Here is a 19,450-nt window from a genome sequence, read left to right on the forward strand (position 1 = left end):
ACCTAGGAATAAACCTACCTATGGAGACAAAAGACCTGTGTGCAGAAAACTATAAGACACTGATGAAAGAAATCAAAGATGACACAAGCAGATGGAGAGATACACCATGTTCTTGGATTGGAAGAATCGATATTGTGAAAATGACTATACTACCCAAAGTAATCTACAGATTCAATCAATACCTATCAAATTGCCAATGGCATTTTTTACAGAACTAGAACAAAAAAATCTTAAAATTTGTATGGAGACACAAAAGACCCCGAATAGCCAAAGCAATCTTGAGGGAAAAAAATGGAGCTCGAGGAATCAGACTCCCTGATTTCAGACTATACTATAAAGCTACAGTCATCAAGACAATATGGTACTGGCACAAAAACAGAAATATAGATCAATGGAACAGGATAGGAAGCCCAGAGATAAACCCACACACCTATGGTCAACTCATCTATGACAAAGGAGGCAAGGATATACAATGGAGAAAAGACAGTCTCTTCAATCAGTGGTGCTGGGAAAACTGGACAGCTACATGTAAAAGAATGCAATTAGAACACTCCCTAACACCACACACAGAAATAAACTCAAAATGGATTAAAGACCTAAATGTAAGATCAGACACTATAAAACTCTTAGAGGAAAACATAGGAAGAACACTCTTTGACATAAATCGCAGCAAGATCTTTTTTGATCCACCTCCTAGAGTAATGGAAATAAAAATAAAAGAAACAAATGGGACCTAATGTTTACAACAATCCCTATGCAGTTGCTATATTTATCTCCACTTTACAAATGAGTAACACAGAGGGTTGAAGTAACTTCCTCAAGGTCACACTGTTCTTAGGTGGCAGAGCTGACATTCAAGCCCAGACTGTTTAATTAGTGGCATAAGTTACATAAATGATATCCATCAAATTGTGGATGACCACAGTGAAATGTGTAGCTAAAATTGTAAAGTTATATATTTGGTATCCAGAAAAAGAAAAAAGAAACTCTAATAGACTGGAAAAATTAGCCAAATGAATAAAGATAAAATTGAGTCAAATATAAACTCATACACTTAAGTTCCAAATAAATCAACTGCAAAAGTAAAGATTGGGGAGATGGGACTTACAAATAGATCAAATGAGGAAGTCTTGGGAGTTTCATTTAATATAGGCTCATTATGACCAATGTACAGTGTGATTATCAACAAGATGCAATCTTAGAGCAAAATTTAAAAACATTGTTCTTCTTCCCATTAATAATTTTCCACCCCATTTGACTTTTTTTTTTTAACCAAGTCAGCTTTACATTTTTTATTCTAATTCTAGGGAATACTAAGGTTTGTAATTTAGAGTGAACCCACTAAATAATTTTCAGACGATTCCCTTTATTTTCATTGAACCAAAATGATGGCAGCAGACTAGTGGAATAAGCACAAACTTGGGAGTCAGTCCCAGAGGTTGAGTCCCCTCCTTGCTGTTGACGGCTCTGGGACCTTGGCCTTAACGTCTGTACGCCTAGTTCCCTCATCTAGAAAATGGCAATAATAATGCTTACCTTGCAGGAGCATCCTGAGGACTCAGGGAAATAGACATAAAGAGATAAAATCATCCAGCATGGTGCCCGAGGGGGTTTCATTTGGTTCACTGTTGTAGCCCCATCATGTAGGCCAGTGCCTGGCACAGAGGAGGTGCTCAGAGGTGTTTGCTAAGTGAATACTGAATGAATGAATGAGTGAATGAATGTGTTCAGTAGAGGATAGTTCTTACTAAAGGCATGGCAGTGTTTTCAGATGTGAGAAGTCTTTGTAAAGCAAGAAACTGATTATTCACAGGTTTGAAGAAGGGGAATGCTTTGTCATAGCTAAATTTACTTTTTCCCATCATGCAGCGTAGCTTCAGGATTTTTTGAAAACTAAAGTAAAACTGTGACCATTAGGTCGTCTTTGTATTGTTTCTTCAGTCCTTACACCATTGTTGCATGAGGTATCTAGAAAGGTCTCATTCTGCCTAGTCAGATATTGTTTGAAAGCTTGAAATGAAAAATGAAACCAAGTTAAGTCTGGCTGGTAGCCATTCAGAAATAGATTTTTTTTTTAAAGTAGATTAATTTTCAAAGACATTTTTCCTCTTTAAGACTTCCTTGTTTTTAAAGAAGCATTTAGTAAAACAACAGGAATGTCTTTTCAGTGTCTGGTTATCTCTTTTTCCAAGACTGAGCTTGGTAAATTACATAATATTAGCTGTTGGTCATCTTCCAGGTAAAAAATAAAACCAAATGAAGTCTTTAATGTAATTTATGAGTTTCTCTCCTAGAGCTAAGTGAAACTCAGCTTCATAGCTTTTATTTGTTTTGGGGCCTTTAATATTAGTCAGATTAAAGCTTATGTTTTTATAAAACTGTAAGGACAAAGAATTATGTTAAAATAGCTAAAAAAACAAACAAAAAAATCTCCAGTGTTTGATTCAGCATGTCAAGAATAACAGGGAAAATAGGGTCTGGTTTCAGAACCTTGTAACCAAAAATGACAGTGTGGTGGGATGGGGAGTTGGTGTGGGGTTGGATGAGCAGGAACTCTCGCATTTGCTAAAAGGAAAATGAAAGAAGGATGTTAACTCTTTGTTGTATTATGAACAGGACAAGTGTATAATTGAAACCAAACCATTAACACCTTTTCACATACTGCCTTCCGATGTCATCTAATTACTTACTGCCTGTTAATCTTATCGCCCTCAGGAGCCGATCTTAAAATTACACTGCGTTGCAATTAGCTAAACACATTGCACCTAGTCAAGGCACATAGTGGACGCCCAGTAAATATTTGTTGAATGACTTCTGTGCACTATGCAGGTGGGTTTTCTTTCTGATCTCATGCATGACTTACTTGTTTCCACCAGAAAGGTTTCAGTTTTGCTCTTTCTCTTACCGGAAATGCCATTACCATCATTGGCAATACTGCCTCAATGCAGTGCAAAAGAACACCTCCTCCTAGAAGCCTTCTCTGATTAACCCACCTGAACTAAAGCCATCTCACCCATCGAGAAGCCCCTTTTATAAATATGGTTGTAGTCATTTCAGAATGATTTAAAATTCTTATTTCTCTTGGCTCTGACATCCCCCATGCCCCACGATATACACGCATCAAGAATAGGCATTGAGTCTTATTTCCCACAGGGACACACACAGGGACACCCCTGCACATGCAGTGTCCACCTATGGAAAGCACACTCAAAGGATGTGTTCTACAGCTAGGTAATGAAATTTTTAACATTAGTGTAAAAAACCAGACAACCCTGATTGCTTGTCTCTATCGGTCTGCCAAGAATGGGTATAAATGGAATCAAGGCTGTGAAAGACGGATCTTTTTCATCAGACAAGTGATCAAAACCTAATACATTTACACCTCAAAATTGCTTTAAAGGAGATTGGATGACTAACAGAAAGTCTTCCAAAGGGAAATAATATATGGTATTATATTTAATTGAGAGACCTGTACAATATTTGAACTTCTGTACAAAAACCAGTTTCGATTCATTCAATCTTTAGAAAAATGATTTGGAAGAGATTAAACTACATATTGCTATGGCTTATAGACCATCATAAGCCTTTGGTACCTTCCAAACTTCCCCCAATGTGAGTTGAGCCATAGGTCAGGCTGGGACTCAGAGCAAGGTGTATGCTTTCAGGCAGGCCTTTGATTGCTGTAAACTAAAGGGATAAGCAGACAGGTCGTGAGAAGGTTTACAAAGAACCCATAGAGTGCATAAGGGTGTCAACAGCAATAAAAATCCTATCTATAGGTGGAGTTACAGGGTATATATTGGTGAGGTTAGTGGTTAAATGTGTTTAGCTTTGGGTTGGAAACCACTTTTTTCCCCTCATATTCCACAGAAAAGATAAATTTTCGGCCTATCTCTTTCAGACAGAGCATAGGCTTTGGTGCAGGGGAACTAGAGGGCTAGCCTAGTGACCTGATTATCCTGAATACAAGGCTCTGAGTTAAGAAATAAAATAAGTAGGAGGCGTTGGGGAGGTTACCTGGTTAAAGACATGGGCTACGTGGGGTCCAATACAGGAAGATGTAGAGGGCTTCAGCGCTCATGATTCGACCTTGACTCTGAGAATGACTGAAACACTGCTGGGTTGGACATATGGGGGGAGGAGGAGAAGGAGTGGATTGGAGGGTGTGTAAAGTGATGTGGCTAGAGCAGCATTTGACAATGCTGGTTTTAATGGTGGCATTTAAAGTGATACTCCAGTACTAGATGTTGAAACCTGGGGAATAAATTATTGAAGACTCACTGAAACCAAGAAAGGAAAAATAAAATGAGAGGACATTCACTCCTCTTTTTCCACATGTCTTTATTGAACATTTAAAAGGTCAAAGGCACTCTCCTAGGTACTTTGGAAAAGGGAAAGGAGAAGTGGAATTGATCAGAGACAGGCTTTTAAGAAGGAAGAAATTCTTTTTGTGATTCATTAAATCTATTAATATCTCATATATTTGAAGCACTTTAAAAACAGTTATTAATTTCCCCAAAACAGCATATATTTCAGGTGACAAATTTCTATTTTTTTATTATAGTTAGAAATTGAAATAAAATTCACTAAGGCAGTGAATATGACCTCTAGAATTTTGACCATATCATAAAATGGCCAAAATGAGTTTTATTATCTGTGATTGCGTTAGAATAAATTCAAGGGCATTAAAATCATGTTAATTCTCTCTTTTTATCCATCTTGATACAATTACCTGAAATCAGCACGTAGGAAAGGAGATTTTGTCATTTTTAGGCTGTTCTGTTATTAGCTCTAAGACTTTATTTGAACTTTGTTCTTTCCATGTTATAACTGCTTATTGTCTTCTAAAGACAAGTACCTTAGCTGTGAACTTGGTCACTAGAGCACTGACCACATCTGGTAGCCACAAGGCAGGAAACCGTGACCTGGCATGGGTTTCTGAGCCATTCTACAAGGAAGAGGTATTATAGTCTTGGATTCACTTTTGCCTGTGCTGAAATTTTAAGAACATAATAAACAAATGACCCTGAGGACACTGAGCCCTGGAAGTCTCTACCCCTCTCAGCAGTGCTGCAGTCAGGCCTCAGCCTTGGACTGCTACCCACACCTCTCTAGAATTGCCCTAGGCTTCCCTTAAGGTGGCAGTGTCCATGGTGAGGGAAAGGTGTATCCAGGTGAGGGCAACTTGTGGTCAGAAGGTTGTGTTTCAAGGGCCAGTTCCATCACTGGCTAGATACATGACCATAACTTCTTCCGCCTAGTTTCTCACCTGCAAAATGAGGATGGAGGGGAAAGCAACCACATAAGCTATGGAGGAATCGAATGAGATTATTTATTTATATTTATTTTATAGCACGTAATGTGTGCTAAGCACTGTTTTAATCACTTTACAAATATGAACTCATTTCATCCAAATTATTACCCCATGAGGTAGTTACTATAATCATTCTCAGTTTACCTATGAGGAAATGAAGATGTAGAGAGGTTGAATAACTTGCTCAAATCCCCAGACCAGTAAGAGGCAGAGTTGAGATTCAAACTTGGCAAATTGTAATTACTTATTTTCTATCATAAGAGGATAAGGAAGAATCTGAATAGCAGAAATGGGCAGTGGTTCCTGTTTGCCATCATTTGGGGGCCCAAGATCCTGTGTGGTGGTGACAGAGGCACAGTAATTAATGCAGATGTCTCTGCCACAGGGCTGGCTATAGGGGCTCCCGGGCTGACTGCCTGTGGGTGGTTAGCGAGATGGTGGGTGAGAGGCCTGACCCTAAAGAGAAATAGTGCCTTTCTAAGAACATGTTGAATTTACGAGTTAATTTTTTTTAAGTATCAAACCAGCAAACAAACAGATAGGACTAAGGTGCCTGTAGGTGGCATAGGCCTGACAGGCCTTCTCCATTCTGCCCCCCAATGGTTATCCCCACTCCCATGCTCCTCACGCTAGCTTTTCCCTGGTGAAATTCACCATGAAAACTTCATTCCTTTGGGTGAGGGCATGACCCCTAATAAAATGTGTATACCCCTGGACACAGTAGTACATTATTCATTTAGTGTAAAATTAGCCAGCAGATGCCTCTGGTTAGGTCTAGAACCAGGAACAGGTTTTAGAATGGGGAGGGGAGAGAGTAAGGCTCAGAGTGCAGTGCTAGGAATGTTTGCTAATTGATTGATCTGCCTGTACTGGTGTCACTGGAAGATTAGAAGCCCTTAGCTGACTCCCATTCTCAGGAACTGACCTTTGGAATGATGACTGCGGTCCCAGCCCATACTGTCTCTTAGCCTCCGGGGCAGTCCGTGTAAAGTTCGCAAGTTCAGTCTTACAGCTATGCGTTCCCCAAGAGGAGAAGAATGAAGAACTGGGCATTCGCTACCAGGGGCCTGAAGGCAAAAGCACAGGGCAGTTTTACAAAAAGGAAACAAGTATTTTCGAAGTAGGTGAGTCCCTCCGAGCCTCAGGTGGCCTCAGCCACCAGCCCACCCCTCGGCCACACCCAGGATCCTGCTACCTACCCCGGTCTCTGACTCCACCTGCCTCGCTGTTGAGATGACTTAACTGGACGCAGTAAAAGCAAGTTGATAAAGGTGGCCAGTTCAGGGACAGGGCTTATCTGTCTATCGAGAAAGGCAGTCAAGCCATGCGCTGGAAGCCCTGATTTGGAACTCCAGGACACCTTACCAAGTGAGTCGAGGTGGATTTTGTTGGAAAGGCTTAGGAGCAGTAGTACTGGGTGGGGGGAGGAGGCGTGAGAGGGGCTGGCTGCCTGTAGTTCTCTTCTGCCTCAGTTGCCTGGCACTGCTCTCCCAGCAAACGCCAGTGCCTGTAAGTTAGGACATCACAGACTGTTTTGATTCAGCCAGTGCCAGTGATGGACGTTTCAAGGAAGTAGGAGGGACCTGACTTGCTCTAATACTTTGAGAAAACCATTAAATGTTTACTAGGAGGGTTCTGGCTTAATGAACCAGGAATATTGTGAGTTCCTTAGAACAGAGGTTTTTGAAACCAGAATATCCTCAGGAGAGACGGTGGCTTCCTTTACCAGGTGTTTATTCCATGACAGATGAGCGCGCTTGCCCAGAGTTGGCTGTGAACGTAGAGCTTTTGTTTGCCAGGTTTTGTCAGGATTTCTCTTTGCCAGGCCAGAGCTATAGTGCAGAACCACAGTGCATGTTTTCTTTGGAGATGAATATCAGTGTTTTCCTTCAAAATTTGCTGTAAAAACTTAAAAAAAATATACAGCCTCCACTTCCAGCCCACCCCCTCTAACTGCGAGCCCACCTCTAACCCTCTGGTGAGCCCGGTCTCTGGGGTGAGACTGGCTAGCCGGGCAGATCACAGCACCAGCATTGCTCTGCCCCAAGCCTTGAAGCAGGTCAATTCCAAGTCTAATTTCCTGAGTCCACACGTTGATTTCCTTCCCCACCTCCTCTTTTCTGTGTTTTTGCTTGTATATCTGTCTCCATCAGAGGGTTTAAGCTCCTTTGGGGGCAGGAGCCCTGGAGTCAGGAGGTCCAAGTTCAGATCTCAGCTCAGGCACTTACTGGCAGTGTGACTTGAGTAGCTCACCTCTCTGTGCTGGCATTTCTTTTTCTATAAAATGAGGGCTGACATACTCCATAAGGTCTTTATGAGAATTAAATGAGTTCATACGTGGAAGGTGCCGGGTATACAGCAAGAGTTGCATAAGTGGTATTTTGTAACCATTGCCAGCATTCCCCATAGAGCCCAGCACATTGTAGGTGTTTAGTAAATGTTTGTCACATACTAATAAAAAACATTGCCCTTTGTGTAGGAATTGCCGTAGCTGGTTGAAGAGCTGGGGGAAAGGAAAAAAAAGAAAGAGAAGGCATGGTATTTCCTTTTCAACATCTGGGGAGTTGGTGTGAGGTAGTTTGGTGCTCAGGGGTGTGAAGGAGAACTGTGCTTAGTCTTTTGTCTAAACCCCTCTGGAGTTTGGGATTTGTTCTGCGGGCGGGCAGTAGGGGATGGTGGGCAAGGCGGTGTGATCTGGGGGGAGAGAGCCTATTATGGCATGCTTGGAGAGAGTGGAATTTATTCTTCCGAACCTTGTAACGCTGGCCACTTCACCTTTCCCGAGGCATCTCTGAGGATAGGCCTGTTTTAAAGACTTGAGCTGACATCATCGCATCTTAAAAGAACTGAGCATAATTGAATTGCTGATACAAGTGAGTACTTGCCTCGGCCCCGGGTCACCCACATCTCTATGGAAACACATGTTTGCTTGAAAGCCCAGCAATCAGAAGCAGAGCCTTCCAGGAGCCAACATCGGGTCACTTTTAGAAAAAGGCATTTATTTATATTCTTGAGCTGTCAGAGACCTATGCAATGAAATAGTTTCAAATTAAATAGAGAAATCAGGCCGCAGATGAATGCTAATAGAGCCTGCCGTGCGCCCTCCCCCTGTGCTCGCGGTGCCTGAGATCTGCACGTTTATTTTAGCTGTCCTTTGCTCTTTTCCGCCCATTTGCATTCTGCTGCCTTGGGGAGGTGGTTTGGCACTTTATGCAAAAATGGTTAATCTTCATTCATACACGTGTGCCGGTTCTAAAATGGAAAATGCAAAGCCGGGCCTGCCGTAAAGTGTGCGGTGTGCTCTTCCCGGCCGACTCTGTGTGCGCAGCATGTCCAAGGGTGCACAGTCCGGATGACTCTGCTTCCTACGCAAGCACTCGGGGCTGTTGAGTCAAGACATTCTCTCATAAAGGTCTGAAACTTGCATCAGCACATCTTGCCCTAGATGTGCTCAAGTGATATCCTAAGTGATTGGAAGCTTTTATCTGCCTCTGGAAGCAGGATTTTTCGAGCAAGTATTGACTGTTAATGACCTGTTTAAAGAAAACATTCAATTTTCTTTCTTCCCCCCACAAAGAACTTAGTAGGCAGTGACATTTCTAAACCAAAGGCTAACCCTGCTTTTCAAAAGGGGCAGAGACAGGGCTTTTAAATGTGAAATTTTTTTTCCTGACATTTGCCCTTAAAATGCTTTTCAGTGAAGTTGTTCTAACAGTGGGTTTAGTACACTGAAGTGTCTTTGAATAAAAATGCAACCTGGAGATTTTTTTTTCCCCCTTCAAATTAAACAAAAAAGTTTAGGTAAGAGTCTTCATATGAAATTCATATTTCAGTCACTATTCTCTGTTTCATTGTTTATGTGTCTTCATTCCCAATAATTAAAGCAACTTTCCTCCAAGGAGCAGGGCACTGCACAAGAACATTTATTAAACTGTGGGAATTAAACCACAGAAGAAAGAGCTAAAGTACTTAGATTACGAGAGACCTCAGTAATTACAAGACCAGGTAAGGAACAGCTAAGGTAGGAGTGAAAGGGAAGAGGACACAAAATGGAAGACAGTGAAGATTAGGCAATGGAAGAGTTAAGCAACAGAAAACTTACACGACGTTATTGATACATTTAGGCAAAGTCCCAGTTTTATAGAGGGAGCACTGTTTCCCTCTCCAGCTGGCATGTGAGTGCCCTTGACTGTGCTTAGGGGACTGGACAGTTAGTCCTTGACCAGTTTAAAGGTGATCTTTACAGAGAAATAGCCTAGTACATGGGAGATAGCACCCACGTCTTTTTTATTTTTTAAGGTGAATTTTCAGCTTTCAGCTATCCTGGCTACTAAGTGCTTGCATCACCCCCAGGGCCCTTACAGACTTGAATACCTGAGAGCTGAAAAGGACCATAGAGGTCCTGTGCTATGAAGGCTAGAGAAGATGCCACCCCAAAATACGGCAGTGGTGGTTCAGGACATGGTACCCCAAATATGCCGCTTTGGCGTATTGATTATTGTGAGGTGTGGGCACTTGAAAAACAGTAAATGCAGGAAGAGGCTTTCTCTGAACTCCCCTTTTCTGCTTAAAGACAGATCATCCAAAAGGAGCTCAGTTGTCATAAATTCCCTCCCTGGGAGTTTCACCAACCAGGGAGGATGTTGACTTTCGTCACAGGAGGGGAGACTAGAGAATGGACACCACACTCAGCCGACTTTGTCACAAGCTACCATACCTCCATCTGTTCTTCTAAGGGCTCATTCATCTTTCCTAAAAGTCATTTACTCTCCCCTCTGCTTTTCCTGTTAAGATGGTATTTAATCCTGAATTCTAGGCCACCTCGGGGGAGTTCTTCATTTTTCCCTGAGTATCTCCCATGTGTATGTGAGATATACATGTTAATAAACATCTGTTTGTTTTTCACGTATTCATCTTTTATTACAGGGGTCCCAGCTAAGAACTCAAAGGGTAGAGGGAAACTTATTTTTCTTCCCCTACAACTCCAATCTCTTTTTCTGCAACTGAATACCTGAGGCCCTCATGCTATACTCTGACAATCTAGAACCTTTACTCAGATGTTCCATCAGGACAAATGGTGGCCCACATAGACAGATGTGCAGGCTTCCCCAAGCTCTCTGTCAAAATTTCCCTGTCCTGTTTCCCATTCTCTCAGAGCACCACTCTCTGCTAAGGGCCAAATGATGGCAGTAGAGAATGAAATAAATTAATGTGTGAAATTGCACCTTCTTCCAGAGGTGGTAGTAATCCATAAGCTGAGTAAAAATGTAGACATCTCTTAAGAAGTTTCCCCAGGTTAGGAGTTGGCTCTCTGGGAGACTGTGGGACGCTCTGTTTTGACGGAGAGGCTTTTTGCTGCTTCTCCAATCACATCGCATAATTGACTTCCTCCCCGCAAGATCAGTCCCGATTCTTCCTCTCTGAGGCAGCCGTGAGAAAATGTCTCAGGATCTATGTGATCACAACACTGTCTAGGCTATACCAAAATCAAATACAGAGACACTTTAATTACTTTAACTTAGAAAGATGGAGTAGTTAAACATTAGACCCTGGAATGTCGTGGAGCCTCTGGGCAACGTTGCAGAACCAGGAAAGCAGCTTGTTGGTCAAGGGCTCACCAAATGAAGCTTCTAACATTCTCATCTGAGGCAGAAGCCGCAGGAAAACAGCCATCTCTTTATAACAGGTACATTCCCTCCCATTCCTGTGAGAGTTTAGTGCTTTGCTCTGCAGTCTGTGTGCCCTGCGAATGTACAAAGCATACATCACATGCCTGCCCGGAGAAGGCAGCGCCTGGGACCAGTTTTATTCTCCTTGCAGAGTTCTTACTGCAATTCATATACAATGAGCCCCATGACTTGTTTATGATGCTTTTGAGGTGTTATCAGCACAATGGTTCTGGGCTCCAGAGCTTCAGACTGCCTGGGGTTGAGTCCTGGCCCTGCCACTTACTGTGGGACCCTGGGTTGGTTACTGAATCTCTGTGCCTCAGCTTTCACGTGTATGAAATGAAGATAATCACAGTTTCTACTTTATGGGGGTATGAGGGTTAAATGGATAAATATGTGTCAAGCACTTAGCAGAGTGCCTGGCACAATCTAAGTGCTCCATATTATTATTATTATTATTAATATGTTGGTGAAAAGACCATTCCCTAACGAAACTAGCTCCCCACCCATTTATCTATCTAGGCATCTGGAGAATCTGTTTGTTGTGTGTGGTGATTGGGATCAAGGAAGTGGCCCATTCTTAATATTCCCAGGCCAGAGACTATAAAGCAGTGGTTCTCACAGTTTGGTTTGCGTGGGTCTGAATGCCCTGGAGGGCGGGTTAGAGCACTGACTGCTGTGCCCTCCTCCCAGAGCTTCCGATCCAGTCCTTCTGGAGAGGGGCAGAGAATTTACATTTCTAACAAGTTCCCAGATGCTGCTGTTGCTGCCTCTCTGGGAATCCCACTTTAAGAGCCACTGCTCTAGGACAGCAGTTTCCAGTAGAAGTATGATGTAAGCAACATAGGCCATTTAACATTTTCTAGTAGTAACATTAAAAAAGTAAAAAGAAATGGGTGAAGTTAATTTTAATGTTATATTTTATTTAACTCAACATGTCAAATATTATCATTTCAACACACAATTGACATAAAAATCTATTGAGACAGTTTACATTCCTTTTCTGTAGCAAGCCTTTGAAATCCAGGATGTATTTTACGCTCCCAGGACATTCTGGTTCAGACCAGCCGCATTCAAATCTGACTTTGCAAGAAAATGACCCGAGGAAGTTTCTTTCTTCTGGCCTCCACCTCCCCCCCCATACCAACTGGCATTCTCTATTTTTATGTTTTTTATATATCTTGGGAAAACTTTGCATAAATGACCTTGAAAAAAATTGTTAAAATCATTATTTAAAATTTTTTCTTATGTATTTCCTCTGGCTCTCTAAATTCTATTCAAGATAAGTGATATGACACCTGAGAACAGGAAAGGCAGTCTAAGAGCAGTAATAGGTTTCAGAGAAACAAAAGTGAAACTTTATTACTGTCTACATAGTGAAACAGGAGGGAAAACGGAGATTGGTAAATCAGAAAGCAACTGGCATTTCAATATACTGTTTTAACTTTTTATAGTTTATATGATTGCGTGAGAAATATAAACATATACATATCTTTTTTAAACTCCAAGTTTGGTAGTTGATCAGATTGTGGTACATATTAAACTTCTCTGAATTGTATTAATTAGAAATACTGAAACAAATGTATGTGCCGGAATTTGCACTATTCAGGTATATTTTTCATAAAGAATATTTCTCTTTTTTACAAACTAATAGATTTTCTGACTAGCATTAATACATATTAAGATCTTTGCCTAAGTAAGTTCAGTTTGATGGTAACTATAGTTGTGGATTATTAATTTTACACTGGAGATGTGTATAGATGATATATTGGTGATAAATGGTGAAATGCTTTTCTTTGGGATTGACATCTTTCCTAATACGTTTTTGACTATGGAACATATATCTAAACTGAGGTGAGAGATCAATCTGAGATTTCATAAATAAAATTTCAGTCAACAGTTTCCTTGATCTTTATTTTTCTCTAGGATATATGTAAAACTTAGTTGATGTATATGTATATTTGTAATGTTATTACTGAAAACTGAGATGTAATTATAGGGAAAAAATTTCAAACAATACCTAAGCTATTAAAATGTTACACCAATATCAGGACTTGTATTTCTGGCTATCTTCATTTTCTATTGATTATTTATATGCATGGGACATGTATGTGTGGATATGAATAGTTAGGCCCCAGTAATTGGTCTGTTCTAAGAAGAATTGTAGTGATAATAGGAATTAGAAACCAGGTTCTTCCCCAAGAAGTCAGAGATCGTTGTACCTTTCTTATGGACTTAAAGCTCTCGAGATCAAGCTATGTTAGAGATAGACCATCAAGCATGGTGACCAAGTGTGATGAGAAGGAAATAGGAGGTCCGTTGGCCCCAAACATGTCAACTCACTCACAGCATCAAAGGCTTCTCGGGTTAACCCAGGGGGTCTGCAACTTTGAGGGATGGAGTTTCAAGTTGCTGAACTCTGGGCCTGTCATTTAGGAGGAGGTGACAATATATTGTTTCTTAGAGGAAAAGTTCCTTAACTATTTAAGTTAAACAGTTAAGATTCATATTAAGTGGATCTGGCTGTCCCGATATAGTTCATAGCAGAGAACAGAATCCTAGAAGAATAGGGGCACAGCACAGTTTCATTTTCCTAGGGGCAAGGGAGTCAGAGGAAAGGTAATGGGCATGTGATGCCATGCCAGGGCGAGGTGTGCTTCTGAATATTCTGGAAGGGCTAGTGCCAATCTGAGGTGTGGACACTCAGGAAGGGCCTTTGACACTGAAGGTCAACCTTGTCCCTGTTGTTTGTCCTTATCAATAGAACCCAATTTAACTATCTAGCCACTTAAATTCTTAATTCTTAAGGCAAATCAGATTTATTTTCTATTTATATTGAAATCTTTCATTTAGTTTCCATAACTGGAGCTGTAGCTGATTTCCCAATCTCTCTGTTATATACCAGCCAGCAGAAAGCCTTGATGTGCAAAGGCCATAGGAATCCAGCTGGAAGGAATTGCCTGTAGAGATAGCACACAGGGGGGAAAAAAAAAGAATAAAATGGACAAAGAAGAGCTCCCTACAAATTATTTTTATCTTACCTTCCCATCCGAGAAACCTGTAATAGCCCCATTCTACTCTCACAGCCAGCCTTTTCCTTCCACAAAAAAAATAATATTGTAATCAATCTTACTGGCATCACAACCAAAGAAGAGTCTTCCTCGACTTAGACGCCAAAGCAATGAGAAAGGGAATTACCAAGGAAATATATATATTCCTATGAATCTAGCTCACCATTCAGTACTGCCACTTACTCAGATCTCAGAAATTTTCTGTCCTCTGTGGAATTCCTCCCTGATTTCTCTATAGATCATAACACTCCAGCTTTAGAAAATGCTGCACACCCAAATCCTAGACATCAAAGCAAAACAAAAACAAAACGCTTTTTCTATCAGATTTCACACATCTATAATGGCAGGAGTAGATGTGTCCAGAAGATGTAGCTAATCCAGTCTAATGAGAGGAATTGTGGCTCAGATCCATCTTAACAAATTGCCCCAAGTGCTGCTGTCTCCTTTGAGCCTTCCTCACTCCATAGCTGCAGCCTGTCTCTTTCTCTGTCTTCCCCATCCTCATTCTCTCACACACGTACATACACTATCACATGTAGAAAAATCTATGTATATGCAGTGTATGTTTACGTAATGCCAGAGCTTCAATTTGAATAAGAAAATCAACCATTCAAATGTCTTCAGATATCATGCTTATAGACTATCTTGCAGGCATTGTGATGACTGATCAAAGGTTTCACATCTATGGCTTGTAAACAAAAACACCTGATTATTTGTCCTTATCCTTCACATACCATCTCTATTCACTGTTATGGATAATCAGAAGATAATCCTAATGTCTTTTACTAGTAACTCTCAGGGGCAAGAATAATGAGAATGAAATTCAGACATTATTTGCCAGCTAGCATTACTTACTTTCTCCCTTATGCCAAGGCAGAGGATATAGAATTTACCATTGGGAAGAGTTATTTAAATGGAAGGTGTATCCAGTGGGATGGGCACTCTTTGCAGAGTATATGGGAAGGAGCTGTCTTACTGGGGATTGAGTAGGCAGGGTCTCCCCTGCCACCGTGCCCAAATGCATGTATCAGTGGCAATGTCATTTGGAAACTTGTAAAAATAAAATTGTACTGTTTCTAATATTTAATAATATAGTAGATAATAGTATATGGACTCCTATTTGAGTGGTAATAGAGTTAAGATTACATATTGCCAAGCTGTCATCCTAAATCAACAAAAGGTAATGGATCTGAATTTATGCTTTATTTAAGACCTAGGCTTAAAAGAAAACGGTGGGGAGAAATCAGAGAATTTTTGCAAGTTATCCCTGAAATGTATCAATTCTAGATACACTCTTTGTAGCCAAAGTCAAAAAGGATATAAGAAAGAGTTTCAGTGGTTCTTGATTGACAAAAAGCATTAAACATGCAAATAGGTAATATATTGATATCTCGGCCTGTCTAGCTGCTAACTTCTGAACCAATTTGTTTGCCCATTGTAAGTCATTTATGCTCTATTTCAAAAAGAGATTGAAACTATTAAAGACTTAAGGTGTAGATTCTATAATAATGGTAAAAGATTTAGACCAGATGAGAAGAAGAAAAACACCACAGCTTGATATTAAGAATACAGATCTTCTCATAGTGGGCTACTTTTCAAAGAAGATTGGACACCAAAGGCCAAAAACCTAAAGAATTTAGGAAAACAGAAGGGTTATGGGCAGTTTTAAGAGTACATTTGAGACTACAGATCATGAATTTATGGTCATTAAAAATATGATACAGGTATATATGTGTTGATCTGGAAGAATGTTCATATATTGATAAGTGAAAACACAAGTTTAAAAACTATTATATGTTTCTTATGTTTTAATCTGGAACCATTTCTCTTGTTTCTTCCTGGAGTGTTTTGGTGTAGTTACATACATGCAGGAAAGACTCAATCAATGTTTGCTATATTGACTAGAGACTAATAAAAACATTGAAACAGTAAAGATTGTGATGACAATGCTTAGTTAAAATAGGTACACTTTTCCTCCTCTCACCATTTTTGACCACCTTTCTTTTACATAATAAGAAACACAGTTTAGGTGCATACCCATCTGTGTTTGTCATTTTCCATGTTGGTACAGTATGAATAAAATATTTTACATTGTCATCTGGAGTTATCGTAACATGCTTTTAGAGCATATCTAAGACAAGTGCTTAGCTTGAAAGTATTTTTATATTCTAAATTGGTATTTATGATTATGGCTGAATGAAATTGTTTACTATAGTGGAAGAGAGCATAAAAATAACACATTGAGAAATCAGTTTTAAAACTTTAAAGGTAATCATTTTTTTTTCCCCTTCTTGGTAGGGCTTATTCCACTAGAAGCAAGATGGCTGAACTCAATACTCATGTGAATGTCAAGGAAAAGGTAAGATATAGTTGTATATTGGCTTGCAGTATCCAAACTGGATACTGTAGTCTCTAGCTAGTAAAAACTCAATTATAATGGAAGAAGGGAAAAATGGTTTGGGAGAATACATAGTAAGCTTGACACACGAGAAAACCATTCCACAGAATCATAAGTAGCATTTACTAAATGGGTGTTACGTATATTATATTCATTTTCTCATTTAGTCTTGACTATAACGCCATGTAGTTATTTTCATTTTACAGAGGATGGAATTGAGACACAGAGAAGGTAAGTACTTTGCCTGAGGTCACATAGCTAGGAAGCAACAGAGCTGGGATTTGAACCCAGCAGTGCCATTCTACAGTTCATACTCTTAACCACCATGCTGGGTTCCATCTAAGAGTGGGGGTATTATGCTACATCTCCAGAAACAGCCTCATAGAGATATCCAAAGCATTCCCTAGTGGTCGTGCTGGGTAGCCTTTACAGTTTCTTTCAACGCTGACGGTTCATGACTCTGAAAATCCCCCCTCCTCATTATTTGTTGGAGGCTGATTGTACTTCAGAGCCCTTCCAAGTCTTGTCCTCCCCTGTGAATTTTCTCCACTTAGGGTCACAACCCCTCCCTTGCCGTATATGCTCCCTTGCACTGTTAGCTCTTAAATGATCATGCACTGTAGATGCCATGAGACCAGGGAGTTAAATTTATCCAAACCATTCATCTGGCACCAGGGGAGCTGAGGCCCTAGAAGGGGTTTGTCGATGGTCGCACAGCAAGGTGAGAGAGCCTCACCTGGAACTCACTCCAGCCTTCCACAGGGCCACCTCCCACCTCCATTAGGCTAACTACTTGAGGGCCGGAGTTTGTCTTTCATCTCTTTGTATCCCCACGGTGCCTAAAACCCTGAGTGAAGGATGAGAGAAGTAACATTACTGGAATCCTCAGTAATTTTTCTTTCCTTTAGCCAAGATGTATCAGACTCCTGTTTTGTCCCAAACACTGTTCTGGATGCTGACGATGTGGCACTGAGCGTGTAGATGAGCTTCCTGCTCCCATGGAGCTTGTTTTTTAAGGCAGGGAAACAGAAAGTAAACACAAGAACGTATAAATGAACACGATCATTTCATATAGTGATGTCTACGATGAGGAAAATACAGCAGGGTGGCATGGGCAGGTGGCTACTTTAGATGGGGTTGGTCAGGGCAGCCCTCTCAGAGGAGGTGATATTTGAGCTGAGATAGAGAAAACAGGAAAGAAACACCATGCAGTGATCCAAGGACAGAGCATTCCAGGTAGATAAGCAAAAGCAGGTGCCTGAGGAAGACTAAAGTTCATCGTGTTTGAAGAGCAAGTGGTTGAGTGGCCGGTGTGGCCAGAGTGTGGTAGGCAGAGGGATGGTGATGGGAGATGAGGGCAGAGAGTACGCCAGCAACCAGAATTGGTAGTTTGGTAGAATTCACCTGTTTCCTCAACCTCCACAGCATCCAGGGGTGGAAGCCAGGGTTTCACAAAGTTAGATGAAAAAAAAAAATGAATTTTCATCTTTACTCATATCTAAATGAAATTTAGCATTTCCTTCAATCATGAATATAGGCAAGGGAGAAAAACAACCCACAGGAGTAGCGGGAGTACCTGTGACTTTCACAACTAGAAATCACAGGTGTCTTCATATCAAATTACATTTGTTGCAGATATCCTGAAAAGCTGTTTGTTCATCACTACTTCAAAATTACTGTAATTACAGAACCTGCCGCTATATTGTGTTATTTGATGTTGACAGAGAAGCACGTATGTTACTGTAGCATAAAATTTTTTATTAATATTTTAATGTTATTTCAATATGAGTGGTTTCCTCTGTAATCATGTATGTTTTATTTAAACATTATTCTGAGAGGGACCCCCGAGGCTTCACCAGACTGCCAAAGGGGGTCTGTGCCCCAAAAGGTTTAGAAGTTGAGACAGAAACATGTAGGGTTTTATTCAAAGGGCAAAAGAAGCCGTTGAAAGGAATTAAGCAGGAACATGACTTGGTATGCTATATTTTTAAAACCTCCCCCAGCTTTGCCAGCTGCTGTACTACTTATTTTATAGATCTTCATATTAAATAACTTTTCTGTTTGATGAGGACACAGAGGCTTGAGATAAAGTGATTTGGTCAAAGTCAGACTCTCAGGGAATATGAAAGAGCAAGGATTCAAACTCAGCTCTGTCTGGTTCTAAAGCGCACGCTCTTTCCACTGTATTACTGCTTCCCAGAGTTTTCCACCAAAATAACCCCAGGGCTCAGAAGAACAAACTTGCTACTTTGGGACATGGTCAAAACCAACTTCCACATATAATTTCTTTGGAGTCTTCTGTGTGATCTTAAAAATGGATGCAATTTTTTTATCCATTGTATTCCATAATATATTCCATATATTATATTAATACAGAACTGTTTTCACTTACTGACCATTGAGCAAACAGTAGCAGAAGTCTGGACCCTTTTACATTGTGGCTTCATATTCTCTGTGACTCACAGTCATCCACTCGGGTGAGACTATGTGTTCCCAGTTTGAGAAGCTGGGTCTGGCACCACAGTGCTGACCAAATATTGGCCCCTTTCCAAATATCTGTTGATGGATGGGTTGAACAGCTGCTAAAGTTGGGTTATGGGAAGGAAAAGCACTTGGAAGAATCAGAGTCATAGTAATTGATTCCCTGCAAAACATGGCCAGTGGACAGACCAGTATGGTAGGCTCAGCAGATAGAGCGTCTTATTCAAAACAGAGGTGGCCTCAAGCCAAAATGGGGAAGGAGGCCGATCCGTGATCTCACAGACCACAGAGGTTCAGGGTGAATGCTCCGTGCATGGGCCCAGGCGCCACATTCATCCACTTGTCATGACCAGTGTCACATACACGTACGAAGAGTAACAGGAGATGGTGTTTCTGCAATTGCACTTCAGTAACTTATCAAAATGTTGGCATCGTTTTGAAAGAGGGTGATGTTTAAGTTGTAAATATTATCCATCTGCATGACAATGGAAGTAAAGCTGCTCTAACTCAGTTAGTA

General features: G+C 40.7%; 1 protein-coding gene across 8 annotated transcripts in view; it reads left to right on the plus strand.

The window, feature by feature from the left end:
• The window catches only part of SPATS2L (spermatogenesis associated serine rich 2 like), a 165,724-nt gene that overhangs the window by 65,243 nt on the left and 81,031 nt on the right, over positions 1 to 19,450 (plus strand). For 5 of the 8 annotated variants that reach the window (XM_061186132.1, XM_061186124.1, XM_061186116.1 and 2 more), the window contains exon 3: positions 16,353 to 16,413. In XM_061186132.1, coding sequence (XP_061042115.1) covers positions 16,375 to 16,413 — 39 coding nt within the window. In that variant the 5' untranslated portion in view covers positions 16,353 to 16,374. Of the gene's footprint in view, positions 1 to 2,785; positions 2,830 to 6,361; positions 6,439 to 6,583; positions 6,683 to 16,352; positions 16,414 to 19,450 lie in introns of those variants that run through there. The other 3 variants (XM_061186141.1, XM_061186159.1, XM_061186149.1) reach the window with 3 other exon arrangements.

This window comes from Eubalaena glacialis, chromosome 1 (genome assembly GCF_028564815.1).
Source record: "Eubalaena glacialis isolate mEubGla1 chromosome 1, mEubGla1.1.hap2.+ XY, whole genome shotgun sequence".
Lineage (NCBI taxonomy): Eukaryota > Metazoa > Chordata > Mammalia > Artiodactyla > Balaenidae > Eubalaena > Eubalaena glacialis.